Source organism: Pan troglodytes, chromosome 5 (assembly GCF_028858775.2).
Source record: "Pan troglodytes isolate AG18354 chromosome 5, NHGRI_mPanTro3-v2.0_pri, whole genome shotgun sequence".
In the NCBI taxonomy this organism is placed as follows: Eukaryota; Metazoa; Chordata; class Mammalia; order Primates; family Hominidae; genus Pan; species Pan troglodytes.
Genome location: NC_072403.2, coordinates 130,789,511 through 130,816,376, shown reverse-complemented (window position 1 = coordinate 130,816,376; position 26,866 = coordinate 130,789,511). Strand labels below are relative to the sequence as shown.

Genomic DNA, 26,866 nt, shown 5'->3' with positions numbered 1-26,866 from the left:
AGAATTGTTCCATGTCCTTATGTAAAATTGCCCCCAATCATTTTTACCTAGAAATTTGGGGTCAGACAATATAGTAAATGATCATCATTCCTGATTGGGTTTGAAAATCATTAAGTAGTGGCTTAGGAAAGATCTTGGAAACTTGTAAAGCACTTACTTAATGTGTTTGTAACTATGTAGTATGAAGTTGCCTTAAACTAGAAATGTGCCTTCTATTCTGTGGATTGGCACCACCAGTTCCATGAATTTAGCATTTTCCTTTAGGAAATCAAAAGCTATGCAGATTACTCATTGAAATTTAGAGAGTGAAAGGCATTTTTCATCAGCACATATCACATAATTGGCACAAAGGCTTGGAAATGAAGAATTGCCTGTTAGTTCTGAGACAGTGTTTATTATGCAAAATATAAATACCAGAATTGGGGTTGGGGCACATCCAACACCCTGTGTTCAACAAGATTAAAATTTGGGGGGACCAGGATTATGATTTTTTTCATGTTTGTTTTTGGCCCACTTTCTCCAGTACCAAAATATGGAAGGCCAAACATTTGTATATACTTGTTAACTGATGCATTGCATTGTATGTCGTAACAAGTACAGATGGCAGTGTTTGGCGAGTGTGCCTATAAACTACCCAGGGCCTCTTAGGAAAATCTATAAAAGTTGCTTCTGCCTACCAGGAATGGTGGGAGGGTTTCCTCAGGTAGGAGAGAACCATCAGCAAGGAACAAGCAGGATTGTATCTTGTGCTTTTATATTTTGTGGGAAGGAACTTTGAAGTATAACAGGCATTTATTCATTTCTTAGTTCATTGTTTCTTTGGTTCACTAAAAAAGATGTGGGGGGGGCAGTGAGTAAAATATTAGCAAATGAGTTAAGTAAAAATGAACATGTAAGAAACCCAAACTACCTGCCAGTCATCACAAGGTTATCTCTTTTCCTGACTCCAAATTATAGTTTAACCTTCTGGCTGCAGTTCCCACATCTCTTCTCTAAATGAGAGCTAAATGGTTAGAGACTCAGAGGATGAACATTTCATCCAATGTAACTGTGATGAATGAATCATCCAGTAAACTATTTTCCCAGTGAAAAGTAATAATTTTGTATGATTATCATGTAGCAGGTTATGAAAAATAGGAAATACTGACTTCAGCTTTTCACTTTACAGATACATGACTGTGGGGGGCAACAGTCAAGAATCTGGGGTGCTATTCTGCCCCTAAATTGTTTTCTGGATGAGTGTACACATTGTAAACTCTAGTGAGGGAGTGGTTTATTTCTAATTTCTGGTCCTTTGTCATTTTGAGTCTGTGCTTAGCATGCAGGATGCTACTGCTGGACTCACTTGATGCTTTTTCCTAGGTGATGACCTCACTATTTACGGGATTGTAATGCAACGGTGGAAGCCCTTTCAGCAAGGTGTGCGCTGTGAAGTGGAGATAGTCCTGAAAGCAAATTACATCCAAGTAAATAATGAGCAGTCCTCAGGGATCATCATGGATGAGGAGGTCCAAAAGGAATTCGAAGATTTTTGGGAATACTATAAGAGCGATCCCTTTGCAGGTTTGTGTTTAAGGGCTAAAACTGATTATTATTAATGGTATTACATTCAGTGGTTAAATATGATGTCTGTGATTTGACAGTCTTATATGCCGCATAACTCAATGACTGAGTTTAAAGGGTAGGATTAGTCATTACCTCTAGCTATAGTCTCCCTTTGAAGCCTTTTTCTGCCATACTCTTCTATTTAGCAATCTGCCTGGAGATATTTCATTTCTAACTATTATTTTAAACACCTTATACACTGCCAAAACAATTTCAGAGTTTCCTATCATATCAATTAAAAATATAGTTCTTTAAAAAGGCAAAACTCATCCTATTATGAACCCTCATCCTATTAAAGCCATTGTTTCTCTTTGATGTATTTTCAATAATAAAGATCTAACTTTACACTATTTTGGCTGAAGATTTTAAAACAGGGAATAACTAGGAAAAAGATGAGAGAAGATGCAGACGATAAGCTTTGTCATCACAAGCAAAAATTTTGACTGTGACATTCAGGTGTAATTACATAGAATAAAACATCACAGCCATTGGGTTTGTAATGTATTTTATTAAAAAATCTCAAGTGTATAAAGCACCAATTAAATCTTCAAGTGCCTGTTTTCATTTCTCCATGGAGACATCTTTTGAGAAAAATAAACTGAAGCCAGTAATAGACGTTTCTAATAACACTCCCCTCAAATCTAAGAGATATTGATTACTTTATTCTTAAATCACATGCTAAATTAGATAGATATTATTTTAAAAAATAAGGCTTCTGGCTGGGCATGGTGGCTCACGCCTGTAATCCCAGCACTTGGAGAGGCCAAGGTGGGTGGGTCACTTGAGGTCAGGAGTTTGAAACCAGCCTGGCCAGCATGGTGAAACCCTGTCTCTACTAAAAATACAAAAATTAGCCAGGTGTGGTGGCGTGCACCTGTAGTCCCAGCAACTTGTGAGGGTGAGACAGGAGAATCACTTGAGCCCGGGAGGCAGAGGTTGCAATGAGCCAAGATCGCACCACTGCAGTCCAGCCTGGGCGACAGAGTGAGACTCTGTATCATCATCATCATCATCATCATCATCATCATCATCATCATCATAAGTCTTCCATTTCCCTAAATAGGGATAGTTTTATTTTATGGGATTTTTTCTTTTTTCTTTTTTTTTTTGTGTGTGTGTGTAAATGTATAGCACATTAGTAGTTCCTGATCTTTCTTTTTTCTGATCTGTATTGAAAGAAGCAAAAGTTCTCTACATTATAGATTTATGAAGCAGGCACTTTAAGAATCATACATTTTTAAATGATTTTTAAAATTAAAATGGTTTCTTTTTTTTTTTTTTTTAAAGTAGACAGGGTTCTCACTATGCTATGTTTCCCAGGCTGGTCTTGAACTCCTAGGCTCAAGCGATCCTCACACTTCCGTCTCCCAAAGTGCTGAGATTACACTGTGCCCAGCCTGAACAGCCTGAAAATGGTTTCTTAGGATTCTATCCTTATAAAAATTTGTAACTCTTCCTTGGACCACTGTTATTTATTTATTTATTACAGTGTCACAGCTCAGTTCTACCTCTTAACAATGAAGGGAAGGCCATCATATGGTACTCTAACTAGATCTTCAGACGTGCTTTGTGCTGGCAATTAAAGAATCTGTCTTGTTTTAATTAGGCTACTGTTGCATGAGCCATTTATTGGATAAAAGGCAGAAGTAAATATAATAGTCTTGTGAGAAATATAAGTAGGAAGATAGCAAGAAAATAAGGCAGTGTTTCTCTTGTTAGTATGAATGGATTCTCAGTTTCCTATGGACCAGCACCAGTGTACTGGTATTCCTCCATTTCAGAGTGTTGGTGAGTGTGTTGGAGGGAGGAGAGGTGAAGTTGGGAAGCTGTATCCAACAGAACATCTTCATTTTGCTGGTCTAAAGCTGGAGAATGCTTCACTGATCAGCACTTGGAGGTTGACTTGCTGAAGACCTGATCCTGTGGGTACTGGCTAGGATGAACCTAGGGGCCTTATTCTGATCTGCTGTCACCTGAGGGATTCCTTGACCCTGGTGCTTAGATGTTAGAAACCCAGATGTAAGGGTTGGAGTGTTTTGGGCCATCTGAACCCTCTTTGGGGGTCACTGACTTATCTTAATTCTGAGATTACTAAGGGCCTACTAAGTTCTCTTCATTGAGATAACTGAGGGCCACAAGAGTAGATAACTAGGCCTTTGCCACACTATTGACATGGTCTAGAACTAGAAATTTGGGAGGGAGGTGAGGATGGGGGTAGTACTGGTGCTAATGCATTTTCTTCCATGATATAGCCATGAGATCTTCTGCTGCCATGATCTAAGGAATCAAGCTTTTCAACTTAGACAACACATTTGGCCCTTCCTTTTCGCTTCTCTCTGGGACCCCAGTCCTACCTTTGTAGTCTTTTGTGTTGACCACAGTGTGAGGAAATCTTTAGATCAGAAAGATGCACAAATAATACAGGTAATAAAATAGCTAAGTTACAGTTAAGTAGTTCCCACTATATGCCAGTTATTATTTAATGTGTTGTATACTTACTAACTCCCTTGATTCTCAATAATTCTGTCTTGATACCATTATAATCTCCATTTTGCAGACAAGAAATGGAGGCAGAGGTTAAGAAACTTGCCTAAGGTCAGACAGTTGGTAATTAATAGCACTGGGATTTGAATCCAAACATGACACCAGAGCCTGTCCTCTTACCACAGGGATATGCTTCCCATCAGCATGTTACTCAGTAAAATTGGCTCTAAGTTTTGGCTTATGTAATTCTCAGATCAATTTGCCTACTCTTGAACCTGTTTGTTGGGGCTGTTTCTTCTTTCCTTCCACATGTAATCACTAGATTCTGGTCACAATTTACCTACCTGCTGTCAAGTCTTATCTGCTTGGATTCCTGACCTTTTCTCCAGGCTTTCTAACTCCAAACAGGGAGGGATTCCTTCAGCAAGTAATGAACTTCCTGGATTTACTAAATCTTCTGGTTCCTTTTTTACTAAAAGATTTTCTTTCTTCACCATTTCTGCCATCGCAGGCCACATCATCATAGATTAGTTGCCACTGAATCAATGTTGATTCATTACAAAAAGTAGCCTTTGTGTATAGGGCCATAAGTCGTGGAAAGGCTCAGGAATGGCTTGTTGGAATTCCATAGGTTGGTTAGGCCAATGACTGAATGAAATACCTGCTTTATTCATGGAAGAGATAGGCAGATTCTCAGATTTGGTGCGTTATTTCTGAAAACAGAACCCCAAACAGTGATGTTCTTTTATTTAAAGCACATGATCAGAAGAATTCGAGATCTCATACTTACACTGCTAGGGTTGTGGTGTGCAGTGATCTTCTTAATGCCTTGATGCCCCTGTAACTTTGTTCCAGAGAAAACAGAATTTACCAGACTGCTCAGAGCAAATGCTGAATTGACTTGGAGGGTGGATTTTTTACTTATTTCTTATACCTTTGGAGCAGCTTCATGAGCTCCAGCTACCTCTGTATTTAAAGATTACTGACTTGTATGATCTGACTCATTATTTCTGAGATTGAATACCTTCCTTTTATTTAGGCAGTGGAGTAATTTTACTGAAATTATCACATAGAAAGTACATACGGTGGCTCATACCACTCATGAGTGCTGGGTGGTAATCCCAGCACTTTGGGAGGCTGATATGAAAGGATTGCTTGAGCCCAGGAGTGAGACCAGCCTGGGCAACATAGTGAGACCACGTTGCTCCAAAAAAGAAAAAAAAAATTAGCTGGGCGTGGTGCTGCACACCTGCTGTCCCAACTACTCAGGAGGCTGAGGCAGAAGGATTGCTTGAGCCCAGGAGTTTGAGGCTGCAATGAGCTATGATCACGCCACTGCACTCCAGCCTAGGTGACAGAGTGAGACCCTGTCTCAAAAAAACAAGACATTTTGAACCAAAACAAAGTTATTTCCTCCTTTAATCCTGTTGGTCATTTGGAATTGGACCTCCTGATCATTTCACATAGTAGAGTATATTTAAATGAGGATGGTCAGATAGGAAAGGAAGGGAAATTTCAGTTGGGGTTTCTTGAAAATTATTGCTGATTTCTGATCTTTCTGCTTTTCCTAGGAAGGAATGTAATATTGGCTAGCTTGTGCCCTCAAGTGTTTGGAATGTATCTAGTAAAGCTTGCTGTGGCCATGGTGCTGGCTGGTGGGATTCAAAGGACTGATGCTACAGGAACACGGGTCAGAGGTTAGTACCTATTTAGAAATTTTGAGTAATATTGACACATGGAGGGAAGCTAGAACTTTTTCTTTCCCAAATAAAAACTGCTCGTTGGGTTTTATTTTCCAATTGTAATCTTATAAAACTGACAGTTGTCTGAATATCTCATACTTAGTCTAGCATCTGTATATCAGAAGCTACTTTCTAGAGTTCCAGAAAGACTGAAAGAAGTTACATTTTTCTATGGCATATACTTTTGCTATAGCCTATAAGGATGCCACAGAATAAAATCTTTGTTTCTATTACTGTGTTTTTTGTTGGATCCCTGGTCTGTTTTCAAAAGGAAAAAGATTAGAAATAGTGTATTTTAATGTCTCCAGTCAGTGTCTCTCCATCTGTGGCTGTCACTGTGTTTCTCTTAGACTGCTGCTTTCAGTCATCTGCCGGCTGATTCTCCTTCTGCTGGTAGATAGCAAATGTGCCATCTGCCGTGGGGTGCTGCTGCAGGTCACACCTTCAAGAAAAGATTACTCTTAAGTGTATAATTATGTCCAGATGGCAGAAAGCTCTTTTGCAGCTAACACACTTAACCAGAGTCTGGCATACAGGTTATTACGGCCCCGTACGTGGGCCATAATAACCAAAAATTAAACCAAAAGACTAAAAGGGCATTGTTATAAATCAGGCTGTTAGTAGGGACTCGAAAACCATATAGTACAGTATAGAATAGTAAGTATAAGGTGTCCTTATATGTTTTGATCACCTACTGTTTTGCAAGGCACTCTGCCAAATGTTGAGCTTAAATAGGGGTTTCCTATTAATGTATTTAGGAAACACTTGAGAATTGCTGAAGAAACTTGATCAGTGAAATCATATGTACCATAGGATATGCACGTTATTTATGTTACATTTGCAAAATGAGTACTTATTTTAAGATACATATTTCACTAAGTTACTAAAATTTTCATAAATGAAAAGGTCTTCACTTAACTGTTAGAATCATAAGTAATTTGATATTTATAAAGTACTTGTAAAATCCCTAATACTTCTAAGTGCTTAAATAAAAATAGAATAAAATACTTATATGACTTGTATGCAAGGATTTAATCATAGTAGTTTGATATTTAAAAATAGAGTAAATCAGAAACTTTATAAGCCAAAAATTTTTTGTTTGTTTTTGTAGAGATGGAGTCTTGCCCAGGCTGGTCTCACATTTCCGGGCTCAAGTGACCCTCCTGCCTTGGCCTCCCAAATGCTGGGATTACAAGTGTGAGCCACCGCACCTGGCCCCAGATATTTTTTAAAATGTTAAACATAGGCCTGAACATCTGGAAATAGCACATCATTTATTAATAGAATTTAGATTCTATGTCACATTGAGTAATCAATTAAGGACTGTTTATGACAGTTAACTTTCTAAAGATTTTCTAGTTAAATCCTTTCTCAAACGACCCTATGTAAAAGTACACAGTAAAAACACTATGTAATATTTTGTTGGCATTCCAAATGGACCCTTTTATAGAAATTTAAAACTTCATGTATTTGCTTTTTCCTAGGAGAATCTCATCTTTTATTGGTTGGGGATCCTGGCACAGGGAAATCTCAGTTCCTCAAATATGCAGCAAAGATTACACCAAGATCTGTGCTGACCACAGGAATTGGATCTACTAGTGCAGGTATTATATGTGACAATTTCAAGTAATTTAACATTACTTCAGAAGTTAACACAATGGTTTTTTCTAATGAAAAACTACCTATAATAGGATAAATTTCAAGCTAATTTTTGAGTTACCACTAAAAATGGAAGGAAATATGCAATGTTATTTTGGTAGCTCTAAGAAAATATCTTGCAAGCTCCACCTTCACTTTGCATCTTAGTTTTGAACAATCCTATTCAATTTTCTTATTCTCTAGTGATTACCTTCATACTTTTATGCAGGAAAAAGTCCGTATCATCTGGCATTTTATCAAGACTCAGCAACTGGAATGTTAAACTAAAGAGGGGGATATTTCACTTTACCAAGTAGATAGATGGCATAGAGCTTAAGGCATTTTCATGCTCATAAATCTGATAGGCAACAGTAGCTCCTACTGAAATTTCTTAGGTAGGGAATGTTTATTAATATTTGGAAAATATACTTCCATCACTGCAATGTGGAGCTTCATTCATAAGTTGTAATGATTCTTTAGCAAGTACACTTAAAAGCCTTTGCAGGTAGAATGTCAAGATTTGATTAAAGTGACCCAGGGAATTTAGAAAAAAATTATTTTAAAAAATATGTTTGATGCTATTTTGTATTTTTACAGTTTTGATTGGGTAATGTTTCTGTTCTTCTGAAAACAGACCCTTGGCTTCACACATTTTAAAAATGTTTGCTACTTGTTAAGGGAGTCAGATTAACTTCCATTGGGCTAATGAATGCTCAAATTTCTAATGAGAAACTTACACTTTAAAATTTATCATACAACAGAAAATGGCCAATTAATGGTCCTGTATAAGTGGAAAACTGTTAAGGGGGTCTCAGGTTTTGAAATATAACTAAACAATATATTAACCATTGACAAGAATGGATTTTTGGAATTGAGAAGGGTAGACAAACTTCAGGATACTAGGCAAGAATATATAAAGAATATTTCCCATGCGTTTTAAATCCGTATGACCCAGTGTTCTAGAGTTCTGTATAAAATGACACCAACAACAAATAAAGATGCTTCCCAAGTAATTATGTGGAATGTTTCCTAAGTAATTATGTAGAGTGTTAAGAAATGAGTCCAAGCCATCTAAGTGGATGATTGGTAATTTCAGAGTATTTGGGCAGTTTGAAAGTGAATTGCTGCTGATTCACTGGATTAGTGAATTAGTATAAAAGTATATTAGCACATTTCCTCCTTTTTAATGCAAAGATCATAATCCAAATATGAGAGAATAAGTATAGGGAATATAAATTTTACGGTTATAGAATAGTTATTGCTACTTCTGGTCTACCCAAAGGGCCACACTAGCCTTTCTTCAGATTGTGTACTGCAACCCATTAGAGTCATAAAAGTCAATTCAGTGGGTCAAAACTAGCACTTTCAAAGTAAAATACAATAAAAAAAAACCAAAATACTGCATAGTAAAGGTGCACTAAAGATGTGTTTTCATGAAATTTTTTAACATAAATATAAACTTGTTATGGAGTCTTTTTTTTTTTTTTTTGAGATAGAGTCTAGTGCTGTCGCCCAGGCTGGAGTGCAGTGATGCAATCTCAGCTCACTGCAACCTCTGCTTCCTGGGTTCAAGTGATTCTCCTGCCTCAGCCTCCTGAGTAACTGGGATTACAGATGTGCACCACCGCACCTGGCTAATTTTTGTATTTTTAGTAGAGACAGGGTTTCACCATGTTGGCCAGGCTGGTCTTGAACTCCTGAGCTCAAATGATCCACCCGCCTCAGCCTCCCCAAGTGCTGGGATTACAGGCGTGAGCCACTGCGCCCGGCCCTAAGTTTTTTATACCATGGATTATGGTAAAAAGTTTTGATAACTGCTGCCATAGACATTCTTGGGAAAGCTAGAAACCCCAAATCCTAAAATTAGAGGGTATAGTTATATGGGAGCCTAAAGTTGTATAAGGTTATGAATGGGCAAATAAATGCATGCATACTTCTTCAGACCTCTGGAATGTTTTCTCAGCCCAAATAATACCCTTAATGCCTCCATCTTAGTGGCATAAGTCATTGGTTCATGTTTATATTCTTAGGACACAGCTATTTACTATGAGCAAAAGGGTGGAAAATAGTTCTTCAGATACAGTATTGGCAAATGACGCTAGACCGGGTGGAAAAAAAACTTATGTGCTACAGTTTCTTAGTTTCTAATGTTTGAAGTCTAAATCTATTTTCAGTCATTAAAAAAATTCTTAGAGTGATAAAATTTAAGATAACAAAAGGTAATGGTTCGCATGTCCCAAGCTTAAGTGAAAATTGGTTGTCCATTTACAAATTGATACAAAAACCTAACCCTTTGATGTCACTACAAATAGATTGTTATAATTAGTCAGAATAAAAACTCAGCAGTAAATGGCTTTATTTGGTGATTTGGCTATATATGCTTTATTTCTAATAAGCACATATGTTGTTCCTATTATATTAACCACTGAGCTCTTTGTTGGAAAGTAATGCTTTTATTTTCATTTTAATATTTTAACATTTTTAATTGCAATTAGACAAATGAGATTTTCTTTATATAGTTTTAACAGTCAGAAGTATTTTACTTTTAAAATCTATGAACTAGTTAATGGACAATATTTTAATAATCTGGTATATTAAATTCAAAGTTTAACATCTGGCAAAACTTTGCTTCACAAATTCACTTTTTTAGAATGATAGGAAATATATACAACTCAGAATCCATGTTTAGACAAATGCCCTTTTCCTTTCCTCAACATAAAAGCTTTAAAAAGTGCAGTATAAAAGTTTTAGATATGAAGGCACTGCATAACCTGCATCATATGGCTGTCTTGCTTAGCTGCAAGAATAATGAAAATATTCTACCTCAATTTTATGGAGCATAAGAAAATTTTTTGAGGAAGGACTTAACTCTCAAAGAAAAAGAAACCTTTTACCCCATTTAGTTAATGAATTCCTTTCCAAGATTGCTTTTCAAAGATTTGTTGGAAAAGCTATCTAGAGTATGTCAACCACAAATATGCCTGATCTCATTCTGCATGAGTGTCAGAGGAAATGGGGAAGAGTACTACAGGTGTGAAAATATATATATTTCCAAAATAGTAACGTATCTATTATAATAAAGCTAAATATACCTTTCTAAATCCATGGTTTTTATATAAATACTGCCAATAACATGATCTATTAAAAGAATTTTTAAAGGTCATGGTATTTTTAGAAATCAAATGAACCAATTTGAGCCATTATAATCTCCTATTCTTAAACACAGGGAGTTTGTATTTTCTCCCGATATTGTATTTGGTCTTGAATTCACTGGACAATAATGATGTATGATTCAAGAAATGCTCTGATATTCTAAACTCTGTTATAAGAACAAAAACCATAGCCAGGGGACCTTATTAACAATTAGCCATATTTGTTCTTCTCTTACCAAACAAACCAAATGCTGTCCAACATCACATGAACTATAATAGACATAAGAGGCTTCACGGTGGCTTGGAAAATTGGATCCTAAAGTTCTTGGTAGCATATAGTTGATTTCAAATCCTCTTTTTAAGGACATGCCAAAAAAGAATGGAAATCTGCCCCTTAAATTAAAATGATACTATATGTCTTCACAGGAAGAAACATTTTAGTTGAAGTAAACTTTGTTCTTTCAAAGGCCAGTAAAATAGTGGTCCAAAGACTGTCTGGGAGGCCAAGACATCTTTACAACCTGGTCTAATGATTCATGTTTCTTTATAAGTGCTTTCATTACATATAAAGGAGAAGAAAATAATATATATGCTTTAATCAGATTAGTTTCAGAACAAATAAAATAACACATTAGAGAAAAAAATTACTTAAAAATAGTTGTATTTATATTCCACAATTTGTTCAAATACTGGTTTTCTTATAAACTTTCTACAGGATGTTTTTAAACAAATTCTTCACATTGTGTTTTGACTATGTACTTACGGAATTTCAGGGAAATAGTTCTGTGTATTTTTAATAGCTTAATTTGTACTAAAGGGATGGTAGGTGGTCACATGCAGTCCATGTGGGATTCTAACATGACATTTAGTGAGTTTTCTGATGTGGACCATCCCTTTGATGCTGAAGGTAATGCATCTGTTGAAAGAAGTGACTGTAGATTTGGATTACTGCTCTCTGCATCTTCCAGTTTTTCTGTGTTATCTTCCCAATTAATGTGGAATCTTGTGACCCTGGGATTAGATGCCAAAATATTCCTTTGAAGCTAGAGGAAAAAGGAAACATACAAATGGTAAACACTAAGAAAGTTAAATCACCATATACAAATAGAAGCTTAATAAAATGGTTCATGTTAGTACTCCTAAAGGGCTAAGTTCATATACAAAGGTATAATTCAAGTTAAGTACCTTAAATATAACTAATAAGATGTAACGACTAGGGCTGTAGCAAAGAAGTTATTTTAGATTAACAGAAACAAGATACGGAGAATCTGAGGGGATTCATCTGGCTTTTTAACTATTTAACTCCTATACTTCTGTTTTCTAAAAGAAAGAATCTCCTCATTTTTGAAAGTGAATGCTTCAGAATATGCTTTATTTAACAAGCTACTATGTTGTTTAGATTGGTATGTTTTCAAAGGAAAATGAAAAATTGTCAAATACCACTTATTATTAATGGTTTCCTACACCTTTTAAAGATGGCTCATTTTTAGAAACAGTCCTGTTTCTTTTGTGCTATATAAGGTGCTTCAGGGATAACAAATTGGATCAATGGAAGGTACCACAACAAGGGTGAAAAATAGTCCCGCCTTATTATCAGAAAGGAGAACATGAGAACATTCTATTCTATTGCCATGTAATTTTTCTTGCATGGTCTGGCAGATAGAGTATCATGTTCAACTTCATTTACTCTGCACTCTCACAAAATCACCAGTTACCAAACTGTTATAGTTCCCAGTGAAAAATCAGAAAATACTAAGTATCTTTAAGAATGCTGAATCCTAGATTTCAGCTTCTCACTGAGAATTTAAGCTGTTTTCAGTACCAGAAATATTTAAGACTGTTAGTTTAACTTCTAAGAATAGCAGATAAAGCATATAGGTGTTTTGAGATAACCGTATTCATAGGAAAAACAAACATAAAACTTTCATAATTTTGGGAAGAGTTACACACAAAAATATCATCATTGAATAATTAGTACAACAAAAATGCATTTGTTTGTCCTAAAGGTTGAAATGAGCAGAATCATGATGGGAATAATCAATATGGGAAATGCTATAAAGAAAGCCATAAACAAAGGCCTGTCTTACAAGAAGTACTTTCTCTGGGCGTGGTGGCTCACACCTGTAATCCCAGCACTTTGGGAGGTCGAGGTAGGCAGATCACTTGAGGTCAGGAGTTGGAGACTAGCCTGGCCAACATGGTGAAACTCCACCTCTACTAAAAATACAAAAATTATCTGGGCGTGTTGGTATACACCTGTAGTCCCAGCTACTTGGGAGGCTGAGACAGGAGAATCGCTTGAACCTAGGAGGCAGAGGTTGCAGTGAGCCGAGATCATGCCACTGCGCTCCAGCCTGAGCAACAGAGCAGGAAACCATCTCAGAAAAAAAAGAGGTACTTTCATTTTTCTAAACCAGAGATGCTCAAGGTGTCTGCCTACATTAATTACTAATGACTCATCTGAAGGTAGGGTTTGAAGTCATCCATGGTAATGGAACAATAATTAGTTTGCCCAGTTGGCATAAGGACCTCATATTTATTTTATCTCAAAGCTATTTTAACAGTATACTATGAAATTGCAATAGCAACTGCTTTAAAAATTGCATAGTAAAAGTAGTTAAAAAGGAATAGTAAGAACATTACCTTAGAAAAGTCTGGTTTTACTGGCGGATTTTCCCTTAATTCTGTCTCAGTATATTCATTATTTACATAATAGCCAACTCTAATAAATTCTTGTCCTCGATAGGTACAAGTAATTAGCACAACAGTTACGCCGACTGCATCTGCATCTGGAATGAGTCCTGGATTAGGTGCATCAGCCTAGAATAAATTAAAAAGAAAAGAAACACACACACACAAAAGGCTGTTAGTGGCAGGCAAGACTGGAGTTTCAGTTACCTAGAACCATCAGTTGAGGATGCAACAAGAAAAACTTGGAAATCATACTGGGAAGGAAAATGCTCATTTCTGACTTATAATAAGCTGGAAAAGACAGTTCATGTTTTGCCACAATATATGTAAGGACCCTTGATACTTGAAAGCATGACTACACTTGTAAAAGGAAGAAATTCTGGCTACACTGCATGGTGGTTCATGAAGGATTATACACTATTCATTATAAAACCTTTATAGTCAGCAATTGATTTTAACCTTTTCAGTCATAATTTTCAGACCTAAATTAGTAAGTATTAAATTATCTCCTCATAGACTGTTGGCCACAAATGTTTATTATACCAGTTTCCCTCTTCAACCCAGGATACTTATATTCTCATACCCACTCAACCACCCCCACAGGTATTCTAATAGTAAATTAGTATAAAACTGAAAATGAGGTTGGGTGTGGTTGCTCACACTTGTAATCCCAGCACTTTGGGAGGCCAAGGTGGGTGGATCATGAGGTCAAGAGATTGAGACCATCCTGGCCAACATGATGAAACCCCATCTCTATTAAAAACACAAAAATTAGCTGGGCATGGTGGCGCGCGCCTGTAGTCCCAGCTACTTGGGAGGCTGAGGCAGGAGAATCACTTGAACCCAGGAGGTGGAAGTTGCAGTGAGCTGAGATTGCACTACTGCACTCCAGCCTGGCGACAGAGTGAGACTCCGTCTCAAACAAAACAAAACAAAACTGAAAATGAGATAGAAATAGCTACATAGCAGATTTTCAAAAAATATTAATAATCCTCTATTATGAATAGTTACTTTGCTAGACTCTACAATATAGTATGCTCTTTAAACCACACATAATGTGGAAACCAGTGAAGGTAAGGATTGCTTTAGGCAGATGTCAAAGACCTTGTTTTAAATCAAGCTATTGTAAGGTGAACCTTGAGGAATGCAGAAAGTAAATTGAGTTAGACTAGACTAAGAGCATGAGCAAAGGGCAGGGCCCCATCCATGGTAGGGTGCAGGTAGTAATGAGACGACCGGATGGAAGGAGCCAGACTGGGGAACACAGGCAGTGATGGCTGAGGCATCTGAGGCAGCCATTCTGGGTAGTAAATGGATCAAGTCTCAGCAAATTAGCTTACCTGTTGCCAGGGTACCAAGGAATATTCCTGGGCCTAGATGAGCACTTTAGCCAATGCCTTAGCTTGCGAAAATTGAAGACTGTTGTTTACTGTATGCCTAACACAGGTAGATGATACAAAAAGGCATAAAATCGCTACCTAGTGTCCTAGGCTAAAAACCTCAGTCAGCCTCACTCCCTTATCTCCTACATCTAGTCAGTCTCAACATTTTTTTCATTTCTGGAGGCTGAATTCATGTCATCTCCTATCTGGAATATTGCTTAGAATTTTCTAACTGATTTCCCCAGCTCTAGCCTATCATTTGCACTGCTACCAGCATTAACACAGATCTGTTCCTTTCTCTTTGGTTTTAAAACCTCAGATTATTAAAACCCTCAGATGAGTATTCCCTTTTCTAAGGGATAAAATCTCAGTTCTTTAACTTCATTGACAAGGCCCTTCTCAGTTTGTCTCCAGCCAATATCTCCATTCATACCTCCTTTAACTCCACCATTGTTCTAGAGATATGAATCACACAGGTTCTTTAAAACGTGGTGATAATCTTTTCATGCTCTGAGCACGGTGGCTCACGCCTGTAATCCTAGCACTTTGAGAGGCTAAGGTGGGTGGATCACTTGAGCCCAGGAATTTGAGATTATCCTGGGCCACATGGCGAAACCCCATCTCTACAAAAACAAATTTAAAAAAGAAATATTTCACCCCCTGTGCTTCTAACATACTGTTCCCTTGGCCTGAAAGGTCCTTCGCTCACATCCTGAAAAATTCATCTTTTAATCTTTTTTGGAGCTTACATCGAGTGTATTCTCAGTGACGCCCTTTCTAACTCAGAAGGTAGAATCAATAGATTCCTTTTTTATGTGCTGATATTTCTTGTCACAAATTATCTAAGAACGTATGCCCTGTGATCTAAACATGTTTATTTTTCAGTCTTCTCTTCTAGATGCTATGCTTTATCCAGGGCAGGAGTCCCATCCAGTTCATCTTTATAATCTCGTGTGGCTCAGCTCTGAGCACTTAGTATTTTGGAATTCATTCGTAAATCAGTTCCTGCCCTGAAGGGGTTTATGATCTCTTGGCAAGACACCAGGATAGGGACAGCCAGCCTTGTCCTGGAGAATATGCTGTTTGTCTTAGAGATTCTACACACCCCTGCACAGAGGGGTTAGATTACTTTCAGTGTACCCAAACGGATTCTAATATACCTGAAGTGGGTGGAGATGGGAAATATATAATAGTTCAGTACTGCTATGAGAACTCTTCCCCTTCCCTTCAGTAAATTGGTTCCCTTCAGTAAACTGGTTCTAGGCATGTTTCTGTTTTAAAATCTGTTGTAAATATAAAACATCTTTTAAAAAGCATTTTACAATTTGAAAAAGATTCAGTTTGAGCAAATTTAAGTAGAGAAGCTTACAGGCCTTTCAAATAATTTAGGATGCAGAAGTAATGAGCAGAGATCTTTGTTTTGACTCTAGCTGGCAATACTAGGCAGATGTCTGGACATCTTCCTGCTAGCCTTTGACTCACTCAGAAGAAAGACATGTTTAACTATTTAGAGAGGCAAAATCATGGCAGACCAAGAGATTACTATAGTAGTTTTAAAACACAAAACAAAAGCTGTAATTTAGTCTCTTTCTGTTGATAATGGTGAATTCTGTAAAACCTTTAGGCTGAATATACATTGTACCTCCTCTGTTCTTTTTGGCAACATGTACACTGACACCAAGGTAAAACTACGTGAAGATCACCAGCAGGAAATACTTTTGAATACATTTTTTTTGCTACAGCACTTTCAGCCAAAAGCTTAGGAGTATGCTTAATAACAAACACAAAAGATTTTCAAGGGTTTGTTTCAATAACAAGGCATTTATTTGTAAGTTCTTATAGTAGCCAAAAAAAAAAAAAAAGGTATTATCAGTACATGTCAACCCAGGTTTCTTTTACTGTATCATGAATTATCAGTAAAGTATGGGTTCCTTAGGCCTGTGGGTCAAAGCAAGTCCTGCTTTTTTATATAACAATTTCAAGAAGTTAAGAGAATAAAAATGTAGTTCTAATTTTAGGAATAGGGCACTCTTTATGAGTGACTGATTATACTGTTTTATTCCCCATAACATTTTAATGAGATAGAATATTATCCACATTTTATAGAAGACTGGAATGACTAAGGGAGGAGGTTAGAGAGGTAAAGCCACACATGGCTAATACAGAGGTGTCGGGATTTGACCTATATCTATAACTGCAGTGCTTCCTTCTACAGAACAGGGCATTCTGTTACCCATGTCTTTTACATGGTTATGCACTCACACAACTTTGATTAACAGCACTTTTAATTCATATATTTGATTAGTATATTTGAGATTTTCTTAGCTATTTCTTTAGATACAGTAGATTATTTGTTGCTTTTTAATCAAAAGTACTAAGGCTAGGAAACCAAGATTCTAAATTCTGTATTTAGGACAGGGGAGGGAAAGGTAGCAGCTCTAGAGATGGCATGTGTCTAAGTGATTCTTTGCCAGTTTCTGATGGGATTTTTTGACCAACGGTATTCATTTAAATTGGTCCCATCTGTGAAGTGAGAAAACAGAGGTCAGGCATAGGAAGAGTTAGATTTTCTTTCTGGATTAAGTCTTTTCAGTGAGTTCCACTTAACTGATGGGACATTGCTGGGTTGAAATACTTGTAACAGAAATTAATAGTAGTTTTAAAAAACCTATGGCTAGTTACTCTTTGGTCTATTACAAACATCTCCCTTATAAATAAGCATGCATAATTGAGGAATAACTGAATGGTTCCATATAGCAATTTAACATGGATTAAAAGAAATAACATTTTTGAATATAGAAGACAATGTCTGAAGCCTTGGTATAGATCCAAATACTCTCAGTGGTATCTAAGAACAAAATTTTTATTACTAGAAATTCTCTTCACAAATACCTAGTGGGGTAGTAAATTTGCAAAAGTAGTCCTCTATAAGATAATGTAGATTATAAGATGCTTTAGTAAACTCTGGAATGTCATTCCAATGACCCAAGACCACACATCTCTATCCACTAAACGTATCTGTTAACCTAGCTCAACTACTGATTATGCTGAAATAAAGTTGTTTTTGTTACATCACCATCAGTTACAGTGGCTGAAACCATAAACTGAAGATGCATATTACTAACAATGCCAGTTAGTTTTAGATATTTTGAATCCATGTTTTGGGTTGCTAGACAGCCACCTTGGAAGTCTGATACTGAGGTGCTATTCACAGGAAGAGCCCCAAATTCACCACCCTGTGTGCCATGATACAGTATAAAATTTACTGTAGGTTGTGCATCTCTCTAAAGTAAACGTCACATTAACATCTCTCAGCATATAAAACCAGGAAGTAAGAGTTCCTCTGTGACACAGAGACTGCCTAAAACATGATGGAAACAGATTTAAAGTGAATGCAGCAGAAGCAGTTCTTTAACCCAAAAGGAAAGGGATAACGGTTATAAGATAATAGATAATAATAGTCTACTTCGAAACATATTTGGCATACACATTTACCAAGATTAATCTTACCTGAAATACAAACATATGCCTTCCTGCAGGAACAGGACCCACTAAAACAGAGTCTAAAACTTGATCGTATTCTTCACTTTCTGCAGAGCCCACATAGATAATTTTCCATTCCAAGTCTAGGGTTAAAAAACCAAAGCATTATTTCATATTCAGTAATTACATTACCAGATGACATCAAAGACCCTTTTAATGTCCACTTAGCCACTTACTGGCTTTAAAATTGGCTTCTCATAGCAATCCAGAAAGGCAGTGAAATGCTCCTTATAAAGTTCTTATCAGAGTTCACACTTTGATCAGAGTTTCTCAAAATACTCTTTTGTGAAACACTAGTTCCTGGACAGTGCCTCACAAACAAGATAACATAGTCAAACACTTGGGAAATGCTGTAACACTTGTCTTGAGGATTCATAAAGCATGCTGGCACAGTAAGTTTTCTGAGACATCCTTCAGTAAAGAACACCAGTAACATTAATCCAGCACTTCCCAAATTTATTTGGCTATGGAATCCCCCTTTTTTTGTATATCATCTTTTACGGCCCTTCTCAACACACTTTGGAAGGGCAGCCCTATACTATGCTGCAGAGATCCAAATAATCAGAGCTCCAAAGTAGAAAAATTATTGGTAAAACCTCCCTCATGGCTCAGAAGTAAGTGGCTTCAGCTCATCAACTGTCAACGAACAATGGTAGGGTTTTTCCCTTACAGCACCCCCCTGTGTCATACATTCTTTAAATTGGGCAGAGGAAACCAAGATCTTTATACCACGTGATACAATAGAGTATACACAGTGGAGATAGGCAGGAGGAAAAGACATTCAGGTGCAATTCAAGGCGTTATATGTAATTCAATATAGCGGATTTTACTGAGCATGTTTTACAATGTGTTCTGTGAAGTGAACCCAGAGATGAGTAGAACTCTTTGGAGGAGTCTCCTGTTTAGCTGAGGAAGAAGATAACTTTGTAATACAAACCATCTCTGAGAGACCTCTTCATCTTCTTTGGGTATTTTGCACTGTGGGGCCTGCCTCTTGCATTCAACACACTGTTACACAAGCACTCCCAAAGGGTGAGTTTCTGGGTCACTCATGACAATCTAGTTAGTGCCACCATGTGTGGCCATTTTTGTGTAACTGTAGATATTTTTGTTCCCTAAATTGATAATAGAAATAGTAACGTACTGCTTATTTATATTGTATTGTAAACTACAATCAACTGAAAGCTCCTTTTTTATTTTCTCTTATTAAGTCAGCAATCATTTTCTGAGGACCTATTATGTCATGGCTCTGTCCTAGAACTAGACCATTTCTATTTCCAGCTTCCAGCACACTTCCAGATGCAGGGTGCTGCATCTGACATCTCCTGAGATCATCTGTTGATGGAGATAGAGAGGAAGTAGGCAATATAAGTATCTCGCCAGAGGGAACAGCAAATACAAAGGCCCAGAGGTAGGGCACACTTGGCAAGAAAAAGCAAGGAGGCTAGGGCTGGAGCAGAATGAAAGGAAGGGGGAAAGCACCGAACCCTATGATTGAGGATGAGGGGAACAGCCAGATCATGCGGTTTTGAAGGCCATCATAAGGACTCTGGCTTTCACACTGAGTGGCATGGGAAGCCATCGGAGGGTTTTGAGCAGAGCAGTAACAGGAGCCAACTTTCATTTTAAAAGGAATGCTTTGATTGCTGTGTTCAATATAGAGTGTAAGAGGACAAGGGAAGAAACAATATTTCAATAATTGAGGCAAGAAATTATGGTGGCATGGACCTCGTGTGGCCATGGGGCTGTGCAACAGTTATATTCTGGATAAAATTCTGAAGATGAAAGCAGCAGGAGCCACTTTTGCAGGGAGGTGATGTGGGGTGGGGGAGCAATCAGGAGTTCATTTTAGACATATTTGAGATGTCTGCTTCTAAGTAGAGATACTGAATAGGCAGGATAAAAATTTGGAACCTGTCAATGATATGTAAAGCCATAAAAATACATGGGCTTGCTCTAGGGAGTGAGATTTCAGCCCTCCAAAGATAAGAGGACAAATTAAGTTACAAAACAAGTGGCAAATGAGGTAGGTGACCCAAAAGCCAAGTGAAGAAACTGTTTTAAGAAAGTGATGTGAAAGGTACTAAACTAGCCAAGTGAGGCTAAGACTAAGAATTATCACATAGAGTGGCTGGGCGCAGTGGCTCACGCCTGTAATCCCAGCATTGTGGGAGGCTAAGGTGGCTGGATGGCTTGAGGTCAGCAGTTCGAGACCAGCCTGGCAAACATGGTGAAACCCCATCTCTACTAAAAGTACAAAAATTAGGGGTGGCACATGCCTGTGGTCCCAGCCACTCGGGAGGCTGAGGCACAAGAATCGCCTGAACCCTGGAGGTGGAGGTTGCAGTGAGCCGAGATCGCGCCACTGCACTCCAGCCTGGGCAATGGAACGAGATTGTCTCCAAAAAAAAAAAAATTATTACATAAAGGTTTTCATGAATTTTAATTTCATATATAATTGTATCACTACATATAATGCCCTTGATCCTAAGTGGTATAAATTCGCATTTGTGGACTGGCATAGGAACATAGCCATAATTTATAAACCTATTTTAGAAAATACCTACTATATACTGGGCATTAGTTCTACTTCATACCTATTGTTTAAACCTCAACAGCTTCGTCATATAGATCAAATTATCCCCATTATGCAAATAACTTGAGACTCTGAGAGGTTAAGTAATCTACACAAATTCATAATTTGTACATCAAAGAATCAGAATCCAAGCTATGCCGGGCCGGGCTGGCCTCTGTAACTACAAACCCCGGGCTTCTTCTGAAAACCTAACTGGGAAGATAAATTCTTTCTAGCTCTGAAATTAGCAGTGGAATAAGGGAATTTATTTGCAGGGGAAGTGAGAGCAGAGGAGATGGAGAGATAATCTAGCCTTAACAAGAACAGGCTGCAACTCAGGGAACACTTGTACACTGATTTTTATGTTTATGGGATGCTTGCTACAGTTGCTGAGTTTTGCATGCTCAATACCCTTTTATACATTCGCATCAGTTTTTTTTTTTTTTTTTTTTTTAACCCAGCTTTCATTTAATTCCTCTGCCCCCTGTATTTGAGGGAGGAAGGGTAAGGTCAGATGTTTTACATAAGTTCTCAGGTGAAGAAATTTGTTCATTTATTTTAAAGTTAACTTTTATTTAATCACAGTAATCATGATTAAATGATTTACCCAGCCTGAAAGTATTTACATTTGTGGTGAGAGAGTGAGTGAATGAGGGAAGTCATCAAGAGAATTTTTAGCTAATTACACTACTTGGGAAGACCTGTGGTCTAGTGGAAAGTATGTAGGCTTTGGAATTAGAACAAGCTGAAGTTGGAAAGTATGAAGCACCATGCTCAATTCTGGTATATTATAAGTATTCAATTGACAGTAGCTGTAATTAAGAGATATATATATATAAATTTAAGAATGGCAGGATGGTCAATCAAAACTTGTACAGTCTTGGTGACCATCAAGCACATCCAGCCAGGGTCTCAGGCTGTCTTAACCCTTGATATAAGCCCTATATTAGAAAGAACCAAATTACCTTAAGACCAGATATTCCTCAAGGCTTTTTCTGAAGCAAAGCTACAGGGCAGCTCTTAAAGGAAAGTGAATGTTTGGGGCTACTGATGAAAGTATGAAAAACGGTGGCCAAACTCTGCTTTGAGACTTGAGGCAAAATAACTTATTAAGAAAATTCTTTTCAAAATATTCTATAGTTTGGGCTGGGTGCAGTGGGCTCACTATAATCACAACACTATGGGAGGCAGGGGTGGGAGGACTGCTTGAGCCCAGGGGTTCGAGACCAGCTTGGGCAACATGGCAAAACTCCGTCTCTACAAAAAATTAAAAAATTAGCCCAATGTGGTGGCACATTGACTATGGTCCCAGCTATTCAGGAGGCTAAGGTGGGAGGATTGCTTAAGCCCAGGTTGAGGCTGCAGGGAGGAGCTGTGTTTGCACCACTGTACTCCATCCAGCCTGAGTGCCAGAGCGACACTGTCTCATTAAAAAAAAAAAATTCTATAGTTTAATTTTAACAGAATTTTTAAAAGAACTGTAATATAAAAGTATGGAACCTATTAGAAGCCTTTGCTAAGTAAAAATTTCCTTAATCCACATAGCCTCTAGGTGGAGTATACAGGCATGGCACCTTTTTGAAAGATTCCTTTGCAGCTTCAGTATGACTCAGCTTAAAATATTTTTTAAAATGCTAAATAAATGCTCAGTAATGGTGCCTAGGAAGTGAAATATACCATTGGAAATAAGTATGTTTTTGACACCAATACTGTAAAACCCTGATGTGATTCAGCTGGGTTCTGAATGGATCCCAGTTAAAAATGGAACGTTTTGGCTTTATGAATGGCTGGTTTCATCTATGCAATGTAAAAGCCCTGTAACGACATCCTGAGTCATCTATCTTCTTTGTTCAGAGCTGACTCCTAAAATGGAAGGCAACACTTGAGAAATACCTGTAATTTGAAGAACTTCTGGTGGTGTATCTGAAAAACACTGTGGTATAAGTTGGAATGGACCGATCAATGGTTTTTCTTTTGTCTATTTTTATATGCAGTTGGCAATAAAAAAAAAAAATTACTGTTGGGTGTGAAAAATGGGCCTGGTAGCTGCAATGCTTATATTAATAGTAGTATCATGGGAGAGTAATCAAATGACTTCAGAGTAATAAGAAAAATACCCCTTAGTGTTATCAATGGCCTATTTGAAATTATTTTAATAAATGAATCATCTTTCAAAATTTGCCCTATATATGTATGTGCATTTATGCTCTATATAGGTTTAAAAAAAAAAAAACGGGGGCACATGTTAAAGTAATAATTGTGATTACCGAAAGGAGATAGGGGAAGGCACTGAGTACAGAGAACTGTTAACTTTATATATGCCTGTACAACTTTCTAAAAGTTTATTACGATGAATATATATTGTTTTATAATTAAAATTAACACCTTACATATGATATATACATTTTAGAGATTAAAAACTAGTTTTTAAAATGAAAAGTTTTACATGCCACGATTAGCCAAATCATCTTCAATGCATTTTTTACATATACTTCTAGTTCAAAGTATGTCCCTCATCGATGAAGTTAAACTATTTCCCCTTCAAAACTGGCAAATGAAGCACTGAATTACTTTAGTAAAATATAATTAAAGCAAAGATAATTGTCGTTTTAGCTTTCTAAATATTTATTACTAAAGATATTAAAAATACGTATTTTTAAGACCTTAAAATATATGTAGAAAAAATACCAAGAATTCTTGGACTGACATGAGGAGTTTACCTTAATTTCCTAGCCTACGTTTGTGTTTTATGTTTAGGGTGTGTTCTGTATTTGGATGTGGAGTTATTTTAGATTTCAACACGGTCTTGAAGAAAGTCTTCCTTCAGACTATTTATAAGGCAGAGATTAAGTCCTGGAAATTAAGTATCTTATTTCTGCTTTTAGGTTAAATGTAACTTCCTAGCTCAGCTCTATTTCTCTTCCTGAAATTAGCTTTTCGTCATTAGGGGAAAGGAGTCCACGTTGGTTGGGGAGCCTGCGCGCCAGCATCCCGGCGCATCCCGGGCGCCGGCCGAGGAGGACCGGCCGAACAGGACCCACGGCCCCCGGGGAGCGCCGGCGCCCAGCCCGCGGCGCGGAGGGGCCGAGCCTGCGCCCGCCTCCCCCGCTGGTTGGTCGAGGAAGCCAGAAATCAGCGCGAGGACAGCCTCGCTCTCCTCCCCGAAGCGGCCAGGCATGGCCAGCCCGGAGAGTGCGGCGACTCCACCGTGAGCTCTCGAGAGTGCCTGCCTGCCTTTCGCCGGGGGCAGGCGGGCGGCGGGGCAAGAGGAGGCGCCGTGCGCCGGGGTCGCTGGCCCAATTCTCGACTCGGGGTAAGATGGCTCCGCTCCGAACTCGCCGGCGCGACCACACGCACAGCCTCTCCCTTCCCAGCCTCCGTGCCCGGGCCCGGAGGGTCGCGGAGGCTGTTGGCGGCGCGGAGCCAGCCCGGCGCGACCCCAGGCGGCGCAGCGGGAGCGAGTGCGGGTCTCCGAGCTGCCCGCCCGCAGACAAAGCTGACAACATGGCTACCTCCGCTCCTCCGCTCAAACAAGTTCCTCGCAAGTTGAGCCCGGCAGGCGCCTGGGCTGCGGCGGAAAGCCGCGCGCGCCTCGGCGGCCGTCGTCCATCAACTTCAAGTTTCCCTCCGCAGAGCAGCTCGCGGCCGCCAGGCGCCGAACACAGCCGCCCAGCGCGAGGCCAGGCCCGGGAAACTTTCAACGTCTGCAGCCCGCAACTGACAGCCCGGGCGCACGGGCGCCGCACTCACCTTCAGACAGGTCCTCGATGCACTCGAAGGTGATCTCGAACTGGAACGGGTTGTAGAAAGGAGAAGGGTTATCCAGCACCACTACATTGTTCACCTGAACCTTTGCCATATTTTGAAAAAAACACAAACAATGGGAACTGGGGCTGGTTGCGGCACAATAAAGTCCAGCGCGCCGCCGCTCGGGAGAGCGCAGACCCCCGCTCCAGCGCCGGCCAGACGTCGTGCAGCGGCGACTTGAGAAACTTTTTTCCTCTTTTTATTTACACGGGAGCACTCCACAGTGTTTTGCAGCTTTCCTATTTCACTAAACTACAGCCCATTCTGCTCTGATAAGTAGCAGCGTTGCCCTCGATTGGCTGCACCCGAGTTCTGACCCTCCTCCTCCAGCGAGGGCCTCGGCAGCCAGCAAGATGGGCTCCCGCTCCCGGAATGGACTCGGAAACTTTAACTGCGGCTCCACCTGCTGGTGTGGATTAGGACAAAGGCGGAGAACAAAGTGAGTGGAATAAGGGCTGGGAGGCCCGCGCGGAGGCCGCCGGTGGCGGCGCGGAGAGGGGCGGAGGGGGCGTGGCCGCGGCGGGGAGGCGTGGCCGCGGCGGGAGGGCGCGATCCGGCCGACGCCCGCCCCTCCAGTTGGCTTCGTGTGGGTGTTTTGGCGTTTTTTTGTTTTGTTTTTTTGGTTTTTTGATTTAACGCTCTTTTTACATCAGTGCAACAGCTTTGCCGGCCTTGCTGAATTTAGCAGATGAGAGTCGGTGTTTACACAGGGTTAGGTTCAGCTTTCTGCGTATCGGGTAGTATTTGGAGTAGAGAGAAAGATTGGCTGCAGGGGAAATAAATTGCATGTTATAGACCGATGTCAGCTCGAAAGGAGCAAAGCCATTTTGGAAATCTAGCTCTTGGCCAGTATCTACGTTTAGGCACGACAGCGCCGTTAAGCAACACAAAATGAAGGGCGAGGAATGATTTTCTACACACTGTGCTTGGAAAATTTAAATAGGTAACCTTTGGGCTTGCACCTGGGCGTCTTCTTCGGAGTCCAGATCTGGGAAGTCCTAGAATAAAAAAAAATCACAAGAGGTGTGATCAGTTATACTTCAGGTTACTGCCATTTGGAGAGCATAGCAGGAACATAAAAGGAGAAAATGGAAGTGTTAGGAGACCAACAGGGCAACAAACGTAATAGAGATGGGAAAAAGAACACAAAGACATAGCAAGACATTTGATCTTCAAAAAAATTTCTGACCTAAACCGTTAGTAAAGCAAATTCTGAGGAGCCCTTGCTTGCCTGTAACCAGTTGAGGTCTGAACTGAGGAAATGTTGATTCGTTTATGCTGCTTGGCTACCATTGCGGGGAAAGAGAAAGCTTTAACATATTTGTGAGCCTAAACCGTTTCTATTTAGTAAGTGGTATAAAGGTTTGTTTTATTATCTGCTAGCCATAAACCATCATTTTTTTCCTTAAATGTTGTGAATGAAACCACCAAACTTGGCCAAATTCAGAGAGAAAATTAATTCTTAAGTATCTGTTCTGGAAGAGTTTTCTCTTAGTATAGTGCCCAGAATTTTGATTTGTCATTCTTTGGTCATTGTTCATACTTAAGTAGGTGGCTTTTGATGAAACGTTTTCATCTGATAGTCTTTTGAAAGTTAATGTGAGACAGCTAATGTCAACCCCTCGTACATTTAGGAAAACCGGTTAGAGTGGGGAAGAGTTCCCTTTTTTTGTCAGTGGATTGAACAGTTAGATATAGGACCTACCAGAAAACACTTCTTCAAGCCAGTTGTTTGTGACATTAGAGTATTAAGAGTCAAACCATGGTGATAGACACAGATTTTTGTGGCTGATAAACAACATACTCTTCATTCTTATTAGTGCTGGTCCTAACACTAGCAGATAAAGTGGAAATTGCTGTATGCTGTAAGACACTCTATATATGTAAGATAAAATGACCATTTGAAGATTGAAACTCCTGTGAGACTGGTGTATGCAGTTGTCTGATTATTACAGGTACTCTTAAGAGGAGAGTCTAGTCAGTCTCATAAAAACGACATTTTATGCTTGTTAAAATCAGGTGCATTTTGCAGTCTGACCGTAAGTGTTACAATGAGACTAGTTGTAAAACTCACTTTTGGTGCATGTGCAGCACGAAGGACTGAGAAGATCTACCTGAATGCCACTAATTTGGCTTATTTTCTTTAAAATTTTTTGTTTAACACATCATATGCAACAGTAATTAAGAAGAAAAAACTCCCCAACATTTCACTGGAAGCTGCAAGAATTAGCTCCAGGCTTCTCCTGT

General features: G+C 38.9%; 2 protein-coding genes across 8 annotated transcripts in view; one reads left to right on the top strand and one right to left on the bottom strand.

Moving 5' to 3' along the window:
• Positions 1 to 26,866, top strand: part of MCM9 (minichromosome maintenance 9 homologous recombination repair factor) — a 121,510-nt gene that overhangs the window by 16,073 nt on the left and 78,571 nt on the right. For 5 of the 7 annotated variants that reach the window (XM_518716.8, XM_063813397.1, XM_063813396.1 and 2 more), the window contains 3 exons: positions 1,363 to 1,563; positions 5,661 to 5,786; positions 7,316 to 7,435. In XM_518716.8, coding sequence (XP_518716.3) covers positions 1,363 to 1,563; positions 5,661 to 5,786; positions 7,316 to 7,435 — 447 coding nt within the window. Of the gene's footprint in view, positions 1 to 1,362; positions 1,564 to 5,660; positions 5,787 to 7,315; positions 7,436 to 23,759; positions 24,596 to 26,866 lie in introns of those variants that run through there. The other 2 variants (XM_063813395.1, XM_063813394.1) reach the window with 1 other exon arrangement.
• ASF1A (anti-silencing function 1A histone chaperone) lies at positions 9,903 to 25,042 on the bottom strand. The gene is made up of 4 exons (XM_016956222.4): positions 24,563 to 25,042; positions 18,205 to 18,320; positions 13,265 to 13,441; positions 9,903 to 11,664 (listed from the first exon to the last, which is right to left on the bottom strand). Exons 1-4 carry the CDS (start codon positions 24,669 to 24,671, stop codon positions 11,452 to 11,454), a joined length of 615 nt encoding a protein of 204 aa, XP_016811711.1. The 5' UTR covers positions 24,672 to 25,042; the 3' UTR covers positions 9,903 to 11,451.

Excerpts from the sequence above, each read along its gene's own strand:
- ASF1A (XM_016956222.4), bottom strand. The coding sequence starts at position 24,671 with ATGGCAAAGGTTCAGGTGAACAATGTAGTGGTGCTGGATAACCCTTCT. Across the intron at positions 13,442-18,204 it reads GGCATATGTTTGTATTTCAG|GCTGATGCACCTAATCCAGG; the intron begins GTAAGATTAATC and ends AATTTATTCTAG. Across the intron at positions 11,665-13,264 it reads TAAAACCAGACTTTTCTAAG|CTTCAAAGGAATATTTTGGC; the intron begins GTAATGTTCTTA and ends TTTTTCCTCTAG.